Source organism: Mytilus trossulus, chromosome 11 (assembly GCF_036588685.1).
Source record: "Mytilus trossulus isolate FHL-02 chromosome 11, PNRI_Mtr1.1.1.hap1, whole genome shotgun sequence".
NCBI classification, from domain to species: Eukaryota; Metazoa; Mollusca; class Bivalvia; order Mytilida; family Mytilidae; genus Mytilus; species Mytilus trossulus.
The window spans coordinates 11873523-11898564 of record NC_086383.1 but is presented as its reverse complement, the minus strand read 5'-3'; the positions used below and the strand labels follow the sequence as shown (position 1 = coordinate 11898564).

Sequence of the window (25042 nt, the reverse complement as noted above, 5' to 3'; positions counted from 1 at the left end):
TATTGATGATTTTTTTTCATTAACAATCCGAACGTTTTTCATTGGGTTCCAATAATTTATTCCCAAGAACTAGAAACCAAATAAACAACAGACACGGCTTATTCTACCTCATTATAGACTTATACCTCGAATTTTTCATACACGGTCATCTCAGAACCAGAATCGAGGACAAACGAGATGAGTTTTTTTGAAATTATCAATTACCCCCACTCAAGAAGTAATATACCAATACAACAATTTCACCTGCATACAGAATATACATTTCCCATCTTGCATTAATTATTGTCATTATAGACTATTACAAATTTTATTTTTATTTTTAAGGGTATGGTGAAAGCTCCGGTATACTTCATATAAGAAATGCAATTTTAAATTATAACCTCTCGCATTTTTCGAAAAAATAAACTAGAGGCTCTAAAGAACCTGTTTCGCTCACCTTGGTCTATGTGAATATTAAACAAAGGAAGCAGATTGATTCATGTGTTTGTAGATCTTACTTTACTGAACATTCTTGCTGCTTACAAATATCTCTTTTTATTATAAGCTTTGCCAAGTAGTTACAGTGGATAAAGTTAGTAAAAATTTACATATCTTATGAAAATTGTTAAAAATAGACTATGAAGGGCAATAACTCCTAAAGGAGTTAATTGACTATTTTGGTTATGTTGTTTTATTTTTATGTCTTACTTTGCTGTATACTATTGCTGTTTACAGCTTATCTCTATCTATAATAATATTCAAGGTAATAACCAAAAATGGCAAAATTTCCTTAAAATTACCAATCCAGGGGCAGCAACCTAACAACATGTTGTCCGATTCATCTGATCTTGACCTTATGAAAAAAAAAATCCCTTGTCAGATTTGCTCTAAATGCTTTGGTTTTTGAGTTACAAGCCAAAAACTGCATTTTACCCCTGTATTCTATTTTAAGCCATGGCGGCCATCTTGGTTCGTTGGCCGGGTCACCGGACACATCTAGCCAAGTTTGGTTTAATATGGCCCTGTACTTTCAGAGGAGACGATTTTTGTAAAAGGTAACAGACGACGACGACGACGGACGACGGACGCAAAGTGAGGAGAAAAGCGCACTTGGCCCTTTGAGCCAGGTGAGCTAAAAACGTCGGAATACTTTCTGAATATTTAATATTGTTCTGAAATTTGTGTAGTCTTATCTATTGTCTTTGTTAATGTGCTTTGTCTATATAACTTTTTGTGTTTCTATAAGTGGCTCTGTACTTAAACATATCGCCATTATGTTAATTTTCTATAACAATGTTTTTATTTTTGTCTCTCATTTTTGCTAATATGCTTTTTTATACGCCTTCCCGTGTTTATTTACCCCTTTTATAACAAATTCGCAAAATTTACATACACAAGCCGCACGAAAGGTAAAGGAAACTTCTAGTATATATTTTACGGATGATAAAAAAGCAAAAAATGAGGTTGCTGGATTTGATATACGCCTTTTTGAGCTTCTTTGTTACATATTTGTTTGTTTTTATAGTGATATTGCCGCGGTTAACATTGTTTTCTCTCAGCTATGTGTTATTTATATAATATTGCACATTCAAATACCATTCGACGTTTAACTTTGATACCCTTCCTCCAGTCGTTAACAATGGTATGTTACTAAAGCTACTAAAATTAAAACAAACGGTAAAAAAATAAACTATTCTGATTTCATCTAATTACTTATTTATTGCATTATTTAATGCATTTAACGTTTTAATTAATAATTTAATGTTGGATCTAACAAGTCTTCTGATTGGCTGACGTTATTTTGTTATGAGCCCATAGACATAATTTAGTCAAGTGACCGTGACGTCATGAACGTTTATCCATGATTTTTCTACGGTTTAAAATGGAATTTAGAATTAAATTATAAGAAATGACTGTAATAACTTTCTACCTATTCGAAATAATAAAAAATGTGGTGCATACTGTTAAATGACCCGCTACGCGCGTTATTCAGTGTGCACAAAATTTTTTCATGTTATTTCATGTTAATACAGTCATACCTTAATTATTAATGGGAGTTAACTGAATACATTTGTATTCGTACTCACGACTATTTGAGACCGTTTGTTCACAGGAAACACCATTCAAGTGTTCTGGGCAAGTACATGTACACTGGTAGTTGACGAAGCCTCCATTCTGACAGTTAGGTCTGTTAGTGCAGTGATCTAAATATGATTTATTATAACACATATTTTTTTGTTTATTAAATCACAAATAAACACACCTATTTTTAAATTGCATGTATGCTAATCTATCTTTCGAAATTACGTAACGTTAAAGTAGTTTGTTTGCTAGTTTAACCAATTTTTGAAAATACATTGTAACTGAATTTTAATTTTAAAATTAACACATGTACACATATACGACTACTGAGTTCTGATATAACCCTTTATCCCTTTGAGAAATCAGACATGAAATTTAGATATTTAATTTGTAAATCTTTTTTGTTTTCTCCATGTGTAAATACAAAAAAAACTTTGATATCTTTTGGATTAATTTTTCAGTTATATTTTTTATATTATGTAATAAATTATTACAGCATGTTTTTTTGTTGTTTTGGTAACGTCCATTTCCAATCCGTTTCGGTTAAAAAGGGAATATATGTAAAACATGACATTATAGGAAGTAGTCGAATGTGTCGTTCTAATTATTGATTAGATTTCCTCAAGATTAGAGATATTGATCTTTTTAAATTCTGCACTTACCTGTACATTTATATGCATCAGTAACATCCTGTATATCATAGAATTCTAACCCATCAGCTGAATCGGCCAAAAACTCTAATCGTTGGTCTTTAAACTTGATAGTTTGTTTGCCATTCGTGGAAAAAGCCTACAATTAAAAGAGAGCTAAATAGTCCTGTACCAGAAATTTCATTCAAAATCAGTATACAGTATACAGCAATACCCCAAATAAAACTACACAGAAAGTTAAAGACTGACCCCGTACAAACTTATACAAAAAAACAGAAGTGCACTCAACTTCTTTAGAAGGATCAGCAGTCCCTGATACACTAGTTGCACCTTTCATATGGATATAGGAAACAACTGGCAGGTATGGCTACAGGCTCCTTGACCATGCTTTCTTCACCATGTGCTTTTTGATAATATATGCCTATACATATACGGAAATATTTTACCCAACACTACAAGAAAATTTACAGTTGGATTCTTATAAACCACGCGGAAAGCCAAGAGTAATCTCAAATGCTCCGAATGGTTATGCCAGGTATACAGTATGTCATCTGTCATATGTTTCAGAAAATCATTGCTGTGTATGCAAAAAGGCTCCTTGACCAGGCTTTCGTTTCGATGTATATATTCGTTATAAGCTAATATCAATAATGTGGTCATTTTTATAAACTTCCTGTTTACAAAACTTTGAATTTTTCGAAAAACTAAGGATTTTCTTTTCCCGGGCATAGATTACCTTAGCCATATTTGGCGCAACTTTTTGGAATTTTGGATCCTCAATGCTCTCCAACTTTGTACTAGTTTGGCTTTATAAATATTTTGATATGAGCGTCACTGATGAGTCTTATGAAGACGAAACGCGCGTCTGGCGTACTAAATTATAATCCTTGTACCTTTGATAATTATTTACACCACTGGGTCGATGCCACTGCTGGTGGACGTTTCATCCCCGAGGGTATCACCAGCCCAGTAGTCAACACTTCGGTGCGTCTGGCGTTGAATTTTTCGAAAAACTAAGGATTTTCCTAGCCCGGGCATAGATTACCTAAGCCGTATTTGGTGCAACTTTTTGGAATTTTGGATCCTCAATGCTCTCCAACTTTGTACTAGTTTGGCTTTATAAATATTTTGATATGAGCGTCACTGATGAGTCTTATGAAGACGAAACGCGCATCTGGCGTACTAAATTATAATCCTTGTACCTTTGATAATTATTTACACCACTGGGTCGATGCTACTGCTGGTGGACGTTTCATCGCCGAGGGTATCACCAGCCCAGTAGTCAACACTTCGGTGTTGACATGAATATCAATAATGTGGTTATTTTTATAAATTTCCTGTTTACAAAACTTTGAATTTTTCGAAAAAACTAAGGATTTTCCTATTTCGGGCATAGATTACCTTAGCCGTATTTGGCGCAACTTTTTGGTTTTTTAGATCATCAATGCTCTTCAACTTTGTACTAGTTTGGCTTTATAAATATTTTGATATGAGCGTCACTGATGAAGACGAAACTCGCGTCTGGCGTAATAAATTCTAATCCTGGTACCTTTGATAACTGTTAAATACGAACATTACTCGCTGCGCAGATATCACATATCCGTTCCGTTCTATAATACGAAAGTATTGCGAGACAAATATGGAACAGATATGAATTCTGTGTAGGAGATTGTTGCGAGCTTATCAATTTATGAAAGGGTTTTCTGTCTTGAAAACAGCTTCATTGGTTAAACAGATAGCTGAAGTTTCATATAGTACTTCTTCAGATTTTTGACTATCCGTGAATATGGTACTGATGAAAAACTTTTGCCAGTTTTTGTAAAAAGGGATCACACAATCGCTAGACTTTTAAGAAACGAACAAATCAGAACCTTGTAAATTGTTGAAGTTGATATTTCCACTTTGAAATGTTATTTTCATTTTTGGTTGCTATTCATTAAATCGACACAATTGTTACAGTTTTCTGTTTTTATCTGTACTATTACAGTACATACAGCTGCTCAAAATACCTACATATAAACTGTACTGCATAGATGATTCTGCATCATAGGGATTGTTGTCTTGTGTGTTTTCCTTCACCATGTTGGTATTGTTCACATACGCGTATCCATTCCATTGTGGCTGTACGTTTGGCCATTCAATTGTAACGTAATTATCACGATCACTTCTAGATTGTTCATGATGTCCTCCCATGGCATGTAACATCTCATGTACAGCTGTGCTAACCTATAAATGATATAGTCTTCAAACTTGAGTTTGTAAATTTTTGTAAGAATGAAAACCGCAATTTTGGGAAAAGTGGACTTCATATAATTTAAGATATCTTATACATATCATATGAAAAATCAAATAATATTAAAAGCGACAATTTTAAATACAATATTTAAAAGATTGAAGAAACTGGGTTTAAGCTGTATCAAAATTTTTCAAGTTCAGCCTAAAAGACGATAACTTTCAACTGAAACAGAATGGTAATTAAGCAAAAAATAACTTCTAAATTTAGTAATAAACGGATAAACTATTAATAAGTAATATTTAAATCTATTATTCGTTTAACATTCATATAGTTCCAATCTTTGAAATTAAATGGAATATTCCGACTAATTCAAAGTTACTTTAGAAAAGATAAGAAGAAATTTAGATAAAGTTTGTCCTCTAGTAGAGCAAATTACATACACTGAAAAATTGTTCATAATATCATCTACACGAAGCAAAAACTGTTCGAAATAGACAAATCAAATAATGTTGACTGTTAAACAGAAAAAAATACCCTAACACTTATCATTTTATAAGAAAAGGGCACAGTTGATTCCTTGAAAATTTGGAATGATTCAAATGGTCAACTGGTCGACCATGCAACAAAAAGTTACACATTAATGTATAAAGTGAAAGAGATTTCCAATGCAATTATTTTGTATCAATGGTTCCTATTGGATGACATAAATCGTAAAATTCATTATATCCTTGTCTGTAACTAAAGAAGCCAACATTTTCATTTGCAGAATGTATTGACATGTAATTGCTATAATAATAAACCAAAAGCTCGCATGCACCTTAATATTTTCATTCTATTAAATTAAATTCGGCTATGCGTCGCCAGGTAAACTAAATTTGGAACAGTAAAACTACCGATGAACGTTCACAAAACTTAAAACGCAAAACAGTTATCTCTTAAACTTACAGTAACACAATATGGTTCTTCTAAGCTCAGGTACTGTATTCTGCTTCCAGTAGGAAACACATTACCTACATAGGACCAACAACCTCTGAAAATTTCAATAATACACTACTTCAAATATGTATAATGTAATCACTTCATATTACACTAAAAACTGGTAAGTATTTATTGAAAAAAAAAAATTGTAACAGAGGGACGAAAGATATCAAAGGGATAGTCAAACACATAAATCTAAAACAAACTGACAACGCCATTGCTAAAAATGAGAAAGACAAACAGACAAACAATAGTACACATGACACAACATAGAAAACTAAAGAATAAACAACACGAACCCCATCAAAAACTAGGGGTGATCTCAGGTGCTCCGGAAGGGTAAGCAGATCCTGCTCCACATGTGGCACCCGTCGTGTTGCTTATGTAAGGGTCATCATGTTGTGGTTGTATTACTGTGGCTTTTGGTTTTACTAAAAAGCTTGGGACGCGTATTTTCTCGATTCGCAAATAAAAGTTCAAAAAGGCATAGGTTATAATATATGATATTACACAGCGTAGTGGGCAAACATACATTAATTTAAAAAAGAATAGACTAAAACAATGCGATAAAAGTAGTTTCTACAATGAATCAAATTAATATATTAGCACATAAGTTCAACATTTATTTTTTATAGATACAACTCTGCGATTTGATTTATAACCAAACACATAAAACATCAACGATGTTTTTTTAATCAAAATTGATAAAAGAAAACTAGAATATTTCAAAATATAACTTGGCATTCTTCTATTATTTATAGCACAAGAATTGAGGAAAATAATTAATATTTTGTTGAAAAAAATGATCTCAGAGAAAATCATATGACGACTATTCAACAAAGTTTCAATGAAGTGGATGATAGGAATTAAAGGCAACCGTACGGTCTTTATCAATGAAAATAACAAAAGCATACTTTAGATTCTTGATAACCAACAAGTAGAAAGAAGTTCTTATGTCTAAAAACTAATTATACGTTAACACAAGACCCGGAATATGTACCGGTATTAAATAAAATTGAGAATTGAAACCCGACCATAGAGCAGACAACAGCCGAAGGCCACCAATGGGTCTTCAATGTAGCGAGAATTCCCGCACCCAGAGGCGTCCTTTAGCTGGCTCCTAAACAAATATATATACTAGTTCAGTGATAAATAACGCCTTACTAAACTCCAAATTGTACACAAGAAACTAAAATTAAATATAATACAAGACTGACAAAGGCTACAGGCTCATGACTTGGGACAGGCACAAAAATGCGGCGGGGTTAAACATGTTAAAAGATAATGATTTCATCATATGAATACAAAACTCAATTTATATAATATGCAATAATATATTGTACAATTAAAAACAAAAACAAATGAAAAAAAAAATAAAGTTTTTACTTATGCACATTTCTTTGAAAATTAGATGATGTCAGTGGTTCATAAAATTGAACTATTATTTCTTTTTTATCAGATGTATTCGACCTCGCTAATCTTTGAAATTGAATAGAAAATTATACAAAAGACACTTTCCTTTTCTAATTCTTTTACTCAAGTAATATGGTGTCAACGATGCAGTTGTTCAATAGTAGTTATCATAAGAGAGGGACAAAAGATATCTGAGAGACATTCAAACTGATAGACCGAAAATAAACTGACAAAGTCATGACTAAAAAGGACAAACAAAAGTACACAAGACACATCATAAAGAACTAAATACTAAGCAACACGAATCTCACCAAAACTAAGGGATCTCAAATGATCTGAAAGGGAAAGTGTATCCTGCTCCACATGTGGCACGCGACGTGATGTTCATGGTATTAAAAACCCGGTAAATAGCACAAATGTCATGCAATTTAATTTTTTATGAATCCAATTCAATTATAAATGTTGCAATGAGTTATACAACACTTATTTAAATAGGTCGTACAATGAAAACAATTTAACTGCAAGGAACCTTCATTTTCCATAATAAATATATAAAGAAACAGACCGTAAGTACTCTCAATGTACATTTTTAAAATGAATTTAACCACATTGAATAAAACACTCTGATTAACATATTCATCTTCCATCTCACTTACTGGTCATGTATAAATGTTACGACATTCTGGCGACCAAGTGCTGATGGGTTGTGAATGGGATCAGTAGTCGTTGTCCATTTAACACATGTGTTGTCATAAAACTGTTGAATAGATTTGTTTATAACTGCTACAGAACTTGTATGGTGAAAATGCTAACCTTTCAAGTCTCTGGCGAAGAGTTGTCTAATTGCCAATTGTACCGCAATTTTTTATCTTATATGCTATTCAACATGAAATGAAACTTATTTCCAGCTTAATATAAATAAATATTTCTTTACATACCCTTCATTTATAAATGTTATCACATTCTGGTGTCCAAGTGCTGAAGGGTTGTACAGGGGATCAGTTGTTGTTATCCATTTGATACATGTGTTGTCATGGAACTGTTTAATGGCCTTGTCTATTACTGTAATTGAACTTGCTGCTGTAAAAGTAAAAGGATGTCAACAATGTGCTAGATTTGAAGAAAAAAATTATAAAGAAACAAAAAAACATTGAGTCTACATGTTACATATCTTTTACACAAATCTATTAGAAATAAGATAGAAAATTGAATTGGGTCAAATATCTCTTTAGAGAGGATAACAAGTAAAAAACAAAGTTTTAAGTTTCTCCCCTTAAACCCAAAGAAGTACAAAGTGACTTGTAAATATTTGGCTCTGAGCGTTCATTGTGATAGTATATTGCAATGGTATGGTGTGTTTGAAAAAGATTTTAGGGTTTTACAGAAATATAGTTGCTTTTTACCCGATTTGTAAATAAATGTAAAAGGAATACATTGTAAACCTTTCCTGGCTGTCCTGATCAATTATGAGTCGTAATAATTACACCTGTAAAACGTTTAGTAGTTGCATGTGTTGGCCTTTGGTCTATTATTTTAGTCGTTTTGATTATATAGGTCTTCAACTGCTTCTGTTGTTAAACATTGTTCAACATCTCTGACTTTCAAATATTTTACCTTTAGCATTCCTGACGAAGGTAGACCCATCAAGGCGCTTTGAAGGCATGAAATGTATACTTGTTTTGTTCATTGTTTATTTATCATAGGGATCAATGAGTTATGCTATTCACATTTGTAACACAAATCCAGTACTTACACATGTTGTATATCCTATAAGGAATAATTCCGTCTTTCCAAAGCCAATTAGTATAGGCGTCAAAATTTCTATTTCTGATATCTGATTTGACCTGGACAAATATGTGACATTGTGTTAATATTAAGATTTCAAATTAGTAGTAAGGATAAAATACATGAGTAAAACGATATATATTAAAAAAACCAAACTCATAGTCTTATTCAAAAGGGAATTTCCCTCATCAAAAGGCAAAGTCAAAATCTTTAACACATCAAAACGACTGAATAACAAATGTCATATTTCTGACTTGGTACAGGCATTTTCGTAAGGAGGAAATGGTGAATTAAACATGGCTAGCGTTAAAGCTAGCTTAACCTCTCACTTGTATGACAATCGCCAAAAGAATCCATTTGATTGACACCGTATCTGACACATCAGGCAGAAATGTCAAATGTAATGTCACTCCGAGTCTGGTGTTGTGCTTGCTTTTATTACTGTCATCTGATAATTAGAAAAATCCGATTTGTCTGTGTACGTTTGTTTGAAGTTCAGTTAATCATAACGGATAAAAAACAAAAGGCAAGGATTTGTCTTAATTTGGAATTTGATTCAGTCGATATATAGATAAAAAAATCAATTTCAAATATTAAATTGTTGACATAATTGAAGATAACCTTTGCGTGCCTTCGCGACATTTGGTGTTGTTGTTTAATGTATCAAAATAATAGAAATACAGGTTGACAAAAATATACAAATTTCAAGAAATATAAAGCACACAATTTACAGGAATAGTGTCATTGGATATATATAGATTCTTACATTGATACTAGTGGATTATCGGATTTATCCAATCGAGATACTTAAATTATCAATTTTAAAGTCCGAGCCTCGGTGAGGACTTTAAAAGTTATAATTTAACTATCGAGATTGGATAAATCCGATAATCCACGAGTAACTATGTAAGAATCTGTTTCTCTAATGATTAAAAAATACATTTTCTTTTTTTTGTTTCCGAAAATCCCCTTCGAGTGCCTTTCACATTGCAAGAAGTTGTCAATTTCATTAACACCTGTTATAGCATTTTTTATTCATCCAGTTAGCTGAAAAGGTCATGACCCTCAAAATCATCCAATGATCTTCTGAGATCACCGGCATCCACACGTAGATTAAATTATGTTTATACAATGGGTGCGGAAAGGGATAAATTTCCATAGAATTAGAGAAATAGCATTTATAGAAAGTCTTATTTTGATAATTGAAAACCTTGATTTCTTTTGACTAATTTTATGTGATTTAAGCATGCAACTACTGATTGAAAAAGTAATGGGTTAAATTCCTTATGCACCCCTTAATACAGATATGAATATGTCTGACATTGGTATATCAAAGGGTCGGTAGAATCTACTTACCAACGTCCTTAATTTAAGTTCTTCTATCTGTTCTGGCATAAGTCTGTGTGAGTCATGGGAATCACCATACGTCTTAGCACTATCTTCTGGATGAAGTCCTTGAACCTGTAATTATAATTTCTCGTAAACAGGATTTTTCGTAATAACTGCTTGCAATATATTCTAATAAATGCAAACCCCTTAACAGTTACCTTGTCAACTCTTATATCCCTTTTTCATTACCTTTTAAAGGATTTAAGCACAGCTATCAAGCATTACAATGTTGGTGGTTGAGTGAAAATATGTTTTAATCTAAGAATCTTTGGTTTTTGTGAATCTATGATATTTCACAAGTATACAAGACTATTGAACCCTTAAGCAAACTCATAAATGGGATGTCAATACAAATTACAACGCTATCAAACAATTAAATACAGCTTCCACTTTCCCGAATTAATACAGGCAAAAAATACTCCTTAACACGTTATTAAAAAGAAAATGACTTCATTTTGTCCGTAATAACTTTGCGTGTTTCCAAAATATATTCAATCTAAATTATGCAGCAGTGTTTTGCTAATTATTATCCAACATTTGAAATATCATCGTACTTATTTCTTCAATATAATACATCAAAGCGTTTTGTTGTTGCCTTGATACAAGTTAATTAAACTTCACACTTTTCTCATAAATTAATGAAACCTCCTTTCGTTTGATAAAAAAAATGTAAATGAATGAAAAACAACATTTATCATGAGAATTTCGGTCTATTTGTAGAAACTATTTTCTGATGTGGGACAATGGAAAATAAAACTTCTTAATCGTGTTGGGTTGCTATCATTATGTTTTTTTCATATTCTAACTCCCTAATATGAGACTAGAGATAATCTTTCTTATGTTTTCTTAATATTAAATCCTGTTACAAAACTCACAAGATGAGGATGTCCATTGTTCTCAATTTCCATACCTTCAAGCAGGTTGGATAAAGGGTCATCTGGGTTAATTTTCTGAAGTAAAAAAAATTTTAATATGATAGATTCTTTTTCGTAAAATGTACATTAAAATATTTCAATAAATGTTGCATATATTTCATTTATTGAATAAAAAGTGCCAGATGTTATATGTTTTTATTTTATCATATGCCAACATTGCAAAAAGCTGAATATTTGCAGCGTAATATTATAATGGTAGAAAGCATGTATACCACAACTTCAAGTATATCCCTTTCGTCATGTTAGCAAACAACTCCATATTCACAGAAACAATACTTTCTTTTTGGAAACTATAAAAGCAAAGCAACAATTTTCTCTAAATGCCTAAACATAATTACTTGAAAACACAAATACAAACCTTATTCATATTTCCACATATTTTTATTAGGATAAGAGCTCATTTCACGTATTTTGTCCATGTTTCGACAAAAGCGCGTAAAGATGCTTAACTCAGATATCCAAATACCTTAACGTCATGAGATGATTAAACATGATGTTAAAAGCTAACCACTATCTTAGAAATTATTATCAATTGAAACTATAAATATCCATGTGATTCCTATGCTTCTTATGTCAAAGTCGAAATATGAAAGTTAAAAATCCATTGTATTGGCTAAAATAAATAAGATTGTACATTGAGATTTACAATAATATTTCGCAAACATTTTGTGTCAATTGTTTTCTCTAAACACATCCAACATACGTATCATACAGCCGTAAAAAATACTTGATTTAAAATGCAATCATTTTTATTTAAGATGTCATACATAGAAAACCCAATTCTCCAAACGGGCAATTTACTACGCAACAAAGTTGTTGCAAAGAATTCTTCCTACCTCCGGATTGTCTATTGATAATTTTTCTGTGTTTTCTTCTTTTTCCCCTTCGTTTGTTTTTCTCCATTCTTTGATTTTATTCTCTATCAACAATATTTCTTCCTCTGTAGATGTTGGCATGCTTTTATGAGAAATGCCGGGTCTGTCTAGATGTATGTCGGTTGTAGGCGACTTTTGACTTAATATTTCTTGTTGACCCTAAAACAAAATTCATTAAAATTTTCTTACAACATATAATAAAAAAAAAGTTATGTGTCACTCATCCAAAGAGAAAATGTCATTACTGGGAATAGGGAAATTGGAAAATAAATATATAAAACGACTATGTTCGTTCCTAAAGATCTGTTACTGACACTGACATCATTATATTGGTTGAATTAGTCGTCATAAAGACCGAACAACTTTTGTCTCACACCTCTGTTTGAGCAGTATTTGCACACCCCTATAGCATGTATAATGAAGTCCGTTTAAGATCGGCAAAAACACTGACAATGTCATGACAAAACAACAACAAATATCAAACGAAGTAACAACAATTAACAAAACATAGCATCAAAAACCAAAGACTCAGCATGGGAAAAAGTAACGTAGAGAGTAGAAGATTTTAAACGTTTTGAATTTACTCCATAATTACAAAGATTGCAATAAAAGACTTTAAAGTACATCTTAAGAATCAAGACCTGACATGAAACTGTAAAACTTAAAAATAATTATTCTAATTTGATCATACATTATTTGTGCTCCATTTTTAACATTATATTATGTTATATTATTTTTTACTCTTTAAGAGGCTGTCCAAATAAATATCAGGCAAATCCTATGATATGGGTGGCACAACATTATTTTTTTTCCCACTGAATTTTTGGTTCTGGGAATCAACAGTGGATGACTCAGAAAATGATTTTAAAGTTCACTAACAACGCAACAAAATTTTGTACAAAATGAAGAGTTATCTCCCCTTTGTAATGAATTTTCTATGTATTTTTTTTCTCTTTATTTGTTGCAGTTAATAAAAAATCAAAATTTAACTTGGAGAAAGAAAGAATTTGTGATATGATATAGATGAAAAAATTTGAAAACAAAATATGTCATCCACTGTCATTTGTTTTTCAATGGACATCCTCTTAAATGCAAATGAAAAATGTGGTATTATATTAAGTAACTACAGCCATTATAGTGTTTTATAAAATAAACTAACACATACTAACAGATACATATTTACATGTTCTATTGCTAACATTAATGAGGCCTGGATAAGGTACTGGTATTCGATGTTTTCATTACTAACAAATGAAAAGATTTCAATAAAAAATAAAAAGAAAAAAGAAAAAGAAAAAGAAAAAAAAGAAAAAAATACCTGACATGACTGACAAGGTATATGGCACAACTTTTTGGAATTTTGGTTCCTCAATGCTCTTCAACTTTGTATGTATTTGGCTTTTTAACTATTTTGATCTGAGCGTCACTGATGAGTCTTATGTAGAGACGAAACGCGCGTCTGGCGTATAAAATTATAATCCTGGTACTTTTGATAACTATTTACACCACTGGGTCGATGCCACTGCTGGTGGACGTTTCGTCCCCGAGGGTATCACCAGCCCAGTAGTCAGCACTTCGGTGTTGACATGAATATCAATTATATGGTCATTTTTATAAATTTTCTGTTAACAAAACTTTGAATTTTTCGAAAAACTAAGGATTTCTTACCCCAGGAGTAGATTACCTTAGCCGTATTTGGCACAACTTTTTGGAATTTTGGTTCCTCAATGCTCTTCAACTTTGTATGTATTTGGCTTTTTAACTATTTTGATCTGAGCGTCACTGATGAGTCTTATGTAGACGAAACGCGCGTCTGGGGTATGAAATTATAATCCTGGAACTTTTGATAACTATTATCACACAATGTCTGACTTCAATCTTAAACAACAAAGAATAAAGATATTTTGAAGAATACAACATTACCTGCCTATTTATAAATCTTTATCAGAATTTTTTGCCATTGGAGTTCAATATGTTTGTCATTTTAATTTCCTGTACATTTCTCAGTATTGAAACATCGTCTTACGTCAAAACAAAGAAACTAGTATCTAGGTCTTATAAAAACAACTACTCTGTCTAACAGTATTAACATTGTACAGCCCTGTCTTGGTCTTACATTTTCTTATCACAAGTTTAACAGTATTGGACTAATTAAAATTCATGGCTTTTTTTTCTCCTCATTAGCTCCTCTGGCTTCCAGTACATTGTACGTAAACTGCATGGCTGTCTTTAATTGTTTTTTTTTTACATTTTAAGCTATGCTATCATGAATCGTTTTACTAGCTGTTCTCGTAACTAAACATTCTTGTAACCAATTTTGATGTTTTGTACATGTACATGACAGGAAGGGGATCACGTTAAAAGTTGAATGTTTATCTAATGATTTAAAAGACGTATTCAGCGTCATCGTTGTCACCTGATATTTTTTTTATCATTATTAAAACTTATTATTTTACTAGTGTACTATCAACTATTCACATATTCTTTTAATCAGATGTACTGTTTTTTTTGCATGGAATACTAATCTTAAACATATTGTACTTACCTGTTCTCGTTCTTTTAGTAGCTGTTCAAGTTCATTCAAATCGTTTTTAATTTTTGCATTTTCTGGAGAAAAAGAAACGAAATATGTAACTCATGTGAATTTTATATTTCATCTATCAACAATCGGTAGCATTTGTACAAAATAATGACAAATCTACTAGAAAGAAATCTCCTTTTATAAAAACACCTCTTTATGTGCCAAAACTCTCTTTGTCCCACTGTATTAATAGATATACATCAATTTATAAGGTCACTTCTACGAGGTCGGTTTTCTGGTGGCCAACGAGAAACCTCTATACACAGTTTTCACTATATTTGATTAAAAATATAAAAACAACTACGTATTTGTTAGCTAGTCAATGGATTGTATTTTCAAAAAATTTAGATCAAGCCGCCAGAACTGTGTAAGCAGAGTTACAACACAACCGATTAAAAAGAAATATACAATAAATCTACTGTTGAGCAAAAACCCCAAAACAAACGGCCTGCAACATGTGCAAAGGTATATATTTTGCTGAATAATGCAATAAATTTAGTTTAACGATATTTATCTACTTTTAAGCCATTGCAATTTCAGGACTTCAAATATTTCAACTTTAAAATACAAAAATAAGTAACTAATGAACGTGGTTGTAAAATGTGATATATGCTTTTTTGTACTTCTTTCTTTGTTTAATATTTGTTTGGTTTTGTTTTAATTGAGACGGTGACGATTGATGTACCCCTATTTTGACAATGCAACCTGTTATGTCTATTTTGTCCATGAATCGTTGTAAATATAATAGAATTTGATGCGATTTGTCATAAAAGTAGGAGGTTTAGCGCTATAAACCAGGTCCAATCCACCATTTTCTACATTTAAAAATGCCTGTACCAAATTTAGGAATATAACAGTGTTTCGATTTGATGTGATTTATCATTTGATTTTGCCATTTGAATAGGGACTTTCCGTTTTGAATTTTCCTCGGAGTTCAGTACTTTTGTGAATTTTCTTTTTACTCCTATATGATGCAATAATGAAAATCGTTTTTTAACTAAAAATTTGGGCATCACAACTATTTAAAATATCATTTAATTAGTCATTTTTGAATATTAATTTTGAATCTTATTCATAGGAAAAATTGCAACATTTGTTTTCATATGTTTAACATATGTTTTGCATATGTTTGAAAACATATGTAAACATATGTTTAGTCCCGACATGAAAACATGTTTTTGAACATATAAAAAACATATGTTTATAAAATCATATGAAAAACATATGTTTTTCATACATGTAAACATATGAAAAACATATGTTTTCATACTAGACCTAAACATATGTTTTCATATGTTTTTATATTGGTCCTAAATATATATATTTTTTATATGTTTTTTTTAAATTGTTCAAATGCATTTGTTTCCGCATGTATAGGTATATTTGTTTGGATTTGTTTTTAAGGGTAAATTTTTGATGTTTTTCTTCTTTATCTTTTTTTTCTCTGTCAGGAACCCATTTTGAGTGTAAATACTACAATGTGATGAGTTCTTGTTTTAAAAACTACATAACTCCACAGAAAACACATGGCAAAATCAAAGGCTCAAACAAATAAAAATCAACTGTATACATTAGCATTCCTTTATGCAGAAAAATAATAATCACAGTCAATGCTCCATAATTTATATATCAAGTAGAACCGTTCTTTTATTAAGTCGTCTCTTCTATTTTCATATTTTTCTCTTTGACATACACCATTTCTATCGTCTATATTCTATATGCATCTGTGTGTCTCTTTGACATATCCCATCCCGTCAGTATTATATTGTTCTATTATATGTTATTATAATAATTATATTTCTATTATGAATTACAATATACGTTGAACCACAAACGTCAAAATCATTCAATCGCGTAGTGAAATTAACTATTTGTGGATTCTTATAAATTCTATATATAACTTTTGGACTAGTTTAAATCTCGGTCTATTTCTTAAATTAATTCTTACATACTTTTGATTTTTTAACCCTGTATGCTAACATTGCCTATGTAAATTTCAAAATTGTTTGTATGCACATTTAACGACAAATTTATGTGACGTATAAAATTTTCTGACGTCAGACACTCAAATCAATGAATGTGTTCGTAGATAGTAGATGTTTCTGTGTTCTGTTAAATTGTTCCTTTCAAAATTGTTATACGATGATGACTGATGGACCCATATTTTGACTATTTTATTTATTGTGTCTGTTTATTTAACGCATCGATGTAAATATAACGGAATTTAATGAGACTGTCATTAAAGTGGGCGGGTTGACGCTATAGAACCAGGTTTAATCCACCATTTTCTACATTCGAAAATGCCTGTACCAAGTCAGGAATATAACAGTTCTTGTCCATTCGTTTTTGATGCGTTTTGTTATTTTAATTTGCCGTGTGATTATGGACTTTCCGAATTGATTTTCCTCTAAGTTCAGTATTTTTGTGATTTTACTATTCTATTTTCATATGTTTCTCTCTTTGACATATCCCATTTCTTTTGTCTATATTTTGTTTTCATATTTTGTTCTCTTTGACATATCCCATTTCTTTTGTCTATATTCTATTTTCATATTTTTTGTCTCTTTGACATACCCCATTTCTATTGTCTGATACTATATTTTCTATGTTTGTCTCTATGACATATCACATTTCTATTTTCTATATTCTATTTTTCCTCTGATGTATGTGATATTTCTATTGTATATATTCTATTTCTCTCTGATGCATATGATATTTCTATGGCTATATCACCATACACAGAAATGTAAATGTCTACGCTGCTAGCTATTACAGGTGTTAGTGTATGCAGCTGCTTTTATGGCTTGTTGTTCGGTGTGAGCAAGTGTTCTGTTTTGAAGACCGTACTTTGACCTATGATGGTTTTACAAATTTTAATTGTGACTTGAATGGAGAGTTGTCTCATTGGCACTAATACCACATCTTCTTATATTTATGATTAAGAAAGACAACTAGATTGAATTTTGAGTTCAATATTGTATTAATCTAAAATGAATGTTATTTGATTCTGTTTCTTTACTTTTCAGTTCCTGCAAGTAAAAATAAAAGAACAGAGTTATAATGTCCACTGATTTGCACATATTTTATTTAAAAAATTAAAAAAAAATATAAATAAAAAGTGTGCTTGGAAAAAAGTTCTTTTTCTTGTATACTAAATATTTCAAACAGACTATCAAGGGCATTACTTAAAGTATATTTTGTGTTTTATAAAAAAAAAATGTACTGTTGAGAGCACTTACGAGGCCATATTCCACTTTTTTAAATTAATATTTTCAAGGGGCATAACAAATCAAGAGAAATTTGAATGAATGATTGACAAAGTTATTGATATTCAAAATAAACTGTTATCACAGAGATATGTCTCGCCTTTTTGTAATTTTTTTTATGCAAATGTTGAAATCCAGATAGCAATACTCTAACATCTTACACAAGTTATATGCAATATGCAAATATTCAAAGTCAATGAACCATGACTGAGTTATATGGCTAAACAATTTCCATGTAAATGAAATGTGCCAATGATAATACAACTGCATACCAAATACCATTGACTTATTTTAAGTCGTTCCCAAATCTAAATACAAACAATAACTTGTAAACTATGTAAAAGTTTCAAAGTCAATGAGTTAAGAGGGGGTGGGGGCTGTATAATCTCTCATCTTAAACTGATCTAATCACAAACTAATACATGTTTACTAAGATATATTCAAAGTCAATAGACCATGACTTAGGGGCGGAGCAAAATTGTTTCCATGGAAACAAGATATGCCAATGCTTATACAACTGCATACCAATTAACATTGACCTACCACTAATGGTTCCCCTTGAACGGACATAATTGCAAACTAATACATAATGTAGTAATGAATGATAACTTGGAAAACAATAGACCATGACTGAGGGGGCAGGGCGAAATAATCTCCATGGAAATAAGATGTGCCAATGCTTATAAATACAACTGCATATCAAATATGATTGACCTACCACTTGCCATTCACCATACACTACACCTAATCACAAACTAATACATTGTTGACGCCGTCCCTGCCACCGCCGGAAACAGCATATCTATGTCTCACTTTATGACTCCGTCAAGGCGAGACAAAAACTGTTACTTCACACTGAACCTAAATTTTGACAACAGCAATAACGACGGATCCGGCATAATCTAGGATCTAGGATTACTGTTTTGCTTTTGAAAGCTCAAGAAACATGTATATCTATGACATTATTAATACTTATGTTGTTGTGGTCCTACATCTTTTTGTGTGTTCAATTTTTTTGCATTACACAAAGTCACACTTTCTTAGTTTGCTTGAAATGACAAATGTTTTGTTGTTACATCGAATCCATTCAAGGTGAACTGATAGATATTTTTGCATCTTTTATTATTTTGTTATTTATTTAAGTAATTGGTTATTAGTCCGTGACTGTTTTTGTCTGATACTTCGTCCGTTTCTGTGTGTGTTACATTTTAGTGTTGTGTCGTTGTTCTCCTCTTATATGTTATGTGTTTCCCTCGGTTTGAGTTTGTTACCCCGATTTTGTTTTTTGTCCATGGATTTACTAGTACTAAGTAGTATATATACAAGTAAAAAGTATTAAATTATTTGAATTTTCTAATCCATCTTTGAATTTAATGGTGTATCAAAGTGGTAAAATTGGATATCTGACTAATTGAGTGTAATTCAAATTATATATCATGTATATACATTTACTGTAATATACAAGGTGACAGGACGACCGACGTGCTGCTAAAATAGGTCACTTTTTCAAGCTTGAAAATATGGGAATAGGTGAGGAAAACTATCAAAATTATACAAGAAGGTACATGTACATGAAGATAAATTTCCAATTACTTGTATATATAAAGCCCTGTCAATTTTAGTAGCCGCATGTAAACATTACATACATAATTTTACCCTTTATAAATAAAATGTTTCACTTTTCTAACCAAAAGCTTGGAGGGGGGGGGGGGGTGTCAAAGTTTCTGCAAGTTTAGTTTAATTGACATCAATTTTATATATATCCTTATTGGTCAATCAATTTTTCCCAAATTAAGTTAAGAGGGGGTAGGGGTTCAGTGATAAAACTATATGAATTAATTTTTTTTTATCCTACATTGAAATTTTGATGTCGTCCCTCACCTGAAAGATATGAAACTAAGAAAGACACATTTTCATGTTTTCAAGATCTAAATTAAATAAAAAAGGTGGGATAACATAACCCCAGCGACAACCTGGCCCCTATCCATTAAGTATTGAAGTGGTAGCCCACAGCTTAAATTTTCCCACAAAATATATATAGTTCTACAAGAGAGCCAAACATTTAAGTAGCCCACACCAAATTTTAGGGGCCATTTGGCCTGTGGGACCCCGCTTATTTCATACCCTGTTAGATAATGAAACGGATAAATACTGCAAATGCAATTATATTTATGAGTTTATACAATATCGTTCTCGAGACTCGGGTTTACAAATTACAAATAACATATCAACAGTCAAATAGTTTTTCGTAAAAAAATAAAGCACACACATCTTCCTGCTTTTTTAATAATAAAATTGGCATTATTATATTTACCTTTCGTTGCCCTGTTATTAAGGTACGTAATCCATGGAAAACAAAAAACTGTCGACGTTTCGTTGCGTTGACTTTCACTCTAAAAAGACGTTCAATTCTATGTTTCGTTCGCCGTTTTCATCTAGTTTTATTAGACAAGTCACCCATTTCAATTAATCTGTTTATAAGTGGACGTACAAGTAGAAGAAGAGGTACAATATATCTCTGTCCATTCTTAAAACTTAAAAGAACACAGCTCCAGACGATCGCGTGAGCGTCCATGGATTTGCATCATAGTGCACAAAACGTAAACGGTGAAAATATTCCCGGGTTTTCCGAATACGTAAAAAAAAGGGTCCGGAATCAAAATTAGGGTTATAATAAAATAAAAAAAATGACAAAAATGCAGAATAAATAAAAATAAAATATAAATAACAGATAGTAAGAAAAGCAGAAATCTAGAATAAAAAGAATCATATACAGTAGAGAATAATGGGGTTATTATACTGAAATAAAAAAAAAGATAACTTTATAGAACAAACTAGTATCATAGTAAAATGAAGAATATGTATTCATATTATTATTTATTATTCATAACTCATTCACCAATTTTACATTCTGTTTAATTCAAAATAAAAATGGATCTGCTGTGGGAGTGACATGCTTTTATACTAATTTTGACATTTCCTTCAAACATTTTTTTTAATGTCTTTTAAAACATATGAAAACATATGAAAATCATATGTTTTTTATATGTTTACAAACATATGTTTACAGATGTCATTAAACATTTGAAAACATAGGTTTGCTTACACATGTTTTCATATGTTTCAAAACATTTGTAAACATATGATTGTAAACATATGTTTATCATATGTTTGTCTTAAACATATGAAAAACATATGATTTTCATATGTTTTTCATATGTTTTGAAAACATATGAAAAACATATGTTGCAATTTTTCCTGTGTTACTATTGTAACATGAGTGCTTACACAAAAATTTTCAACATCATCGGTTTAATTGTTAAGGCATATTATACAATAAACAATAACAATTTTTTGCATTATTTACAATGAGTTTTCCTTTAAAAATTGGTCTCGATTTCTATCTCAGAAAATCGTAATATTACTGAGGTGAAAGACGTATTTACAAGTATCGTGTAAAAAAAAAAGTTCTAAATATTCAAACACATGGTGCAATTTAAAAAGATTAATCTGCATAGACAAGCAGCAGAAATGAGGAATGCAAGCAGCCCTTTCATACTGACAACTATTATAAATTCGTTTCTAATTTGAAACTATATAATAATACACAAAAGGTGATTTTTAAAGTTGGTTCCTTTTACTCATGATTACAACTGATCAACATACGAACCGGTATATAAGCTGGTTAGATTAGTCATATTTAAATGCTAGAATGAAAAGCAAGTTGATTCTTTCAAAATTGATAAATTTGGGAGATGCTCTATTCGATTTATAGAGAGTTTTAAATAATTACTTTTAAAGGGATTGTTCGTACTATTTACAATGTATCAGGTTTCAATCATTGTATTTTTAAATGTTGTAATTGATATCCGGGTATATAGCTTTCTGATTTTAATGGATTCAATTTCAAGTTTGTTTAAAGTAACATGTCAATAACAATAAGGAATTAACATGCTTGAAAAGGTTTAAGTAAAAATATAAAAGTATTAATGACAATGCCATGTAAAAACCGTTAACGTGAAAGCGTACGATTCAAGGAAGATTTGGTTTCACTATTTAACTAAAAATCGTTATTCAAACAAAATATTGTAAATGGATATCAAGGAATTTAAACAGGGCGTTTTATGCGAACATGTTCTGTTTAATATCGTTCGCATGCAGAACCATTTTAATCCGAATAATTAACCTAATCCTTTGATGAATACTTGTCAGTTTCAAATAATTCAATGTACCAGTTCATATATTTTTGTTTAATTACTGCTCTTTACTTTGTGCAAAATTAAAATAATAAAAAGAATGGGCCTATGTTTTTTTTAAGGTTACGCTTATGCAACTGTAAGATTTAAATTCGATTGTTCATACAAAAATAAGTGGTGTGTGATAAAAAGATAGGTTGCGAATCCAAATAAAATGTAATCAAACAAAAACATTTTATATAAATTTTATTTAAAAATAAGCAACAATCTTGTTTTAAAAATGTTGACTTACAATGAAATATCCTTCTTCCCTCAAAATTTGTACATTTCATTAAAAAAATAGACCGATTGATATCTACTATTTTACAATTAGAGATGTCGAATGACACCCCATCTTCTTAAAACACATCATGAGACATTCACAATTAAATTTTCGGTCTTTATGTCTATAATAATAGAACTGTCGTGATAAAGTTATGTTTTCTTTGCAAATATATAAGAATGATGTAAAAAGATGATTGTGTTAAATAGGACAAGATAAAGATAAAATCTTATTTTTTTTGTATATAAAGAATAACTCAAAATAACAGAAAACTAATTGTTCTCTTGAACACATGCACCTCTCTATCAATGTGATAAATCATTTAAACCGAAGTAGATTTGTATGATACCAAAAGGTATGTGCCTTTATTGAAATTTAAAGAAACTACTTGTACATAGTACATCGTACATACAAAATGGATAAGATTTAATCTCTACGTACAATATGTTGGGTGGATAATCCTTTCTTTTGATATTTTTTCCCCACACAATGATACTAAACAATTGCGTTAGTGTAATTTAATATTTTTGTATGGACGAAAATCGTCATTGTCATCCATGTATTGTAATCATATGTGACTAATAGTTTTACAGTATTATATGATAGCATTTTATCAGAGAGTATAATTTTTTTCATATGTGCTAAGTGGACTAAAGTATTATCAACTGGTTGTGTTCCCTACGTTAGTTTAAACAGTATTTATTAAGGAAAAATTACAAGAATAAAATATTACAATGTTAAATGAAATTCAAATATGGAATTTCGAAACTAGTTCGGAAATACTTATATAAATCCGTCTCCCAAAAAGGTATAAAATGTTGAGGCGGAAGCCTTTCATACTAAACATTTCCGAACGATCACCGATTTTAAGATCTAATAATATTGAAAATGATTAGAAGTCGTCAATGTTCTTTTGAAATTTATGTGCTTCAACCACAATTCGGTCAGCAAAGAAGCACATTTAGTACCCATTGGAGTACATACTGTCTTTTTAAAAATGTATTCACCTAACTAAACAAATGGTTTATCGAATAAAAAGGTTTAATAAAGGCAACAGTAGTATACCGCTGTTCGAAATTCATAAATCGATTAACAAAAAAAGAAAAACAAACAAATCCGGGTTACAAACTAAAACTGAGGGAAACGCATCAAATATAAGAGGAGAACTACGACACAACGGAAACATTAAAATGTAACACACATGTTAAAAAGGTTTCTCAACAAAGGTAGATTTGTTATGTGTTTCTACCAATCTACAATTAAATTATGTATAATGAAACGATGTAACCAATCTGTATATTGAGCATGGTTAGCAGTATGGTTAGCGAAAGAAAACCCAACAGTTTAGATGGTATAAGAGCTGTAAGGACTGTGATACCAGATTGTGTAGATGATCTTAACAATGTGTAAGAATCCACATGATTTTGAACCGCTGTTTGAGTATTAATCCTATTATTTCTGATTGCAACATTTTACGGTACACAAAATAGTGGTAAACAATATTTTGTCGAACATTATGGTGAACCGCCTTTATGTCGGTCTGTAATTGTTTGGTTATTGTAAAGTTTAGGTATCGAGTATATAGACTGGAGTATTTAATTTTCCTTTTTTATGTTAGCATCAAAAGGGAAGAATGACGGATTTGAGATTTTCTAAATGCGCATCCATACAAACAAAAGAGAATTCATTAGAATGCCAATGGTGAAGGTTAACACAATACAAAAGTTGATTCATTTGATTAACCCGAACGGACAGGATAAAAAGATAATCCATTAGAATTCTATAAATGAATAATACCAAAATAATAATCCATTAGAATGATGCAAATGTTTATAACCAAATGATTATTAAGATAAAGCATAAATGTTCTACTTACCGAAATACTTTGCTGGAATTTTATGCGATTTGATCAAATAAATATTCCAAAATACAAACGCAAAACAAATAAAAATTTTCATGTTGAATGACAACGTTTACCTAAAATAGTAAATGTCCTTTTTTTTCTGTTACATCTTTCTTCCTAAAACTCAATTCTTGTTGTAGCTAAGTGTCTTAAAGTCATGTTTATATATGCGGATATATGTACTAAGAATGCTCTCGTTGCAAAAAACGAAATGACGTTGGCGATTTAAATACATAATTATATGAATTGTATTGTATATCAAAATCATGTGTCGAAGTAACGTAGAAGATATATTTAAATAAAACTAGGTCTCCTTATTTAGTTGTCTGTGTCATTAATTTATAACTTATATTTTCATTCTCTTGCTTTTTATATATTGATGTTGATTGTAATTTAATATAATTATTTTTTATTTCCTGATGTGCAAGCACTAAAAAAAAACATCAATTGGC

The 25042-nt window shown here is 30.8% G+C and overlaps 1 protein-coding gene across 1 annotated transcript in view; it reads right to left on the bottom strand.

Annotated features, from left to right (window-relative positions):
- Positions 1–24624, bottom strand: part of LOC134689727 (MAM and LDL-receptor class A domain-containing protein 1-like) — a 56109-nt gene extending 31485 nt beyond the window's left edge. Inside the window, exons 1-11 of the mRNA XM_063549693.1 lie at positions 24564–24624; positions 14868–14929; positions 12284–12481; positions 11388–11462; positions 10480–10584; positions 9092–9182; positions 8277–8418; positions 5893–5977; positions 4725–4937; positions 2724–2850; positions 2067–2183 (exon numbers count right to left, since the gene is read on the bottom strand). Coding sequence (XP_063405763.1) covers positions 2067–2183; positions 2724–2850; positions 4725–4937; positions 5893–5977; positions 8277–8418; positions 9092–9182; positions 10480–10584; positions 11388–11462; positions 12284–12403 — 1075 coding nt within the window. The 5' untranslated portion in view covers positions 12404–12481; positions 14868–14929; positions 24564–24624. The remainder of the gene's footprint in view (positions 1–2066; positions 2184–2723; positions 2851–4724; positions 4938–5892; positions 5978–8276; positions 8419–9091; positions 9183–10479; positions 10585–11387; positions 11463–12283; positions 12482–14867; positions 14930–24563) is intronic.
- Between the last annotated feature and the right edge of the window lie 418 nt (positions 24625–25042).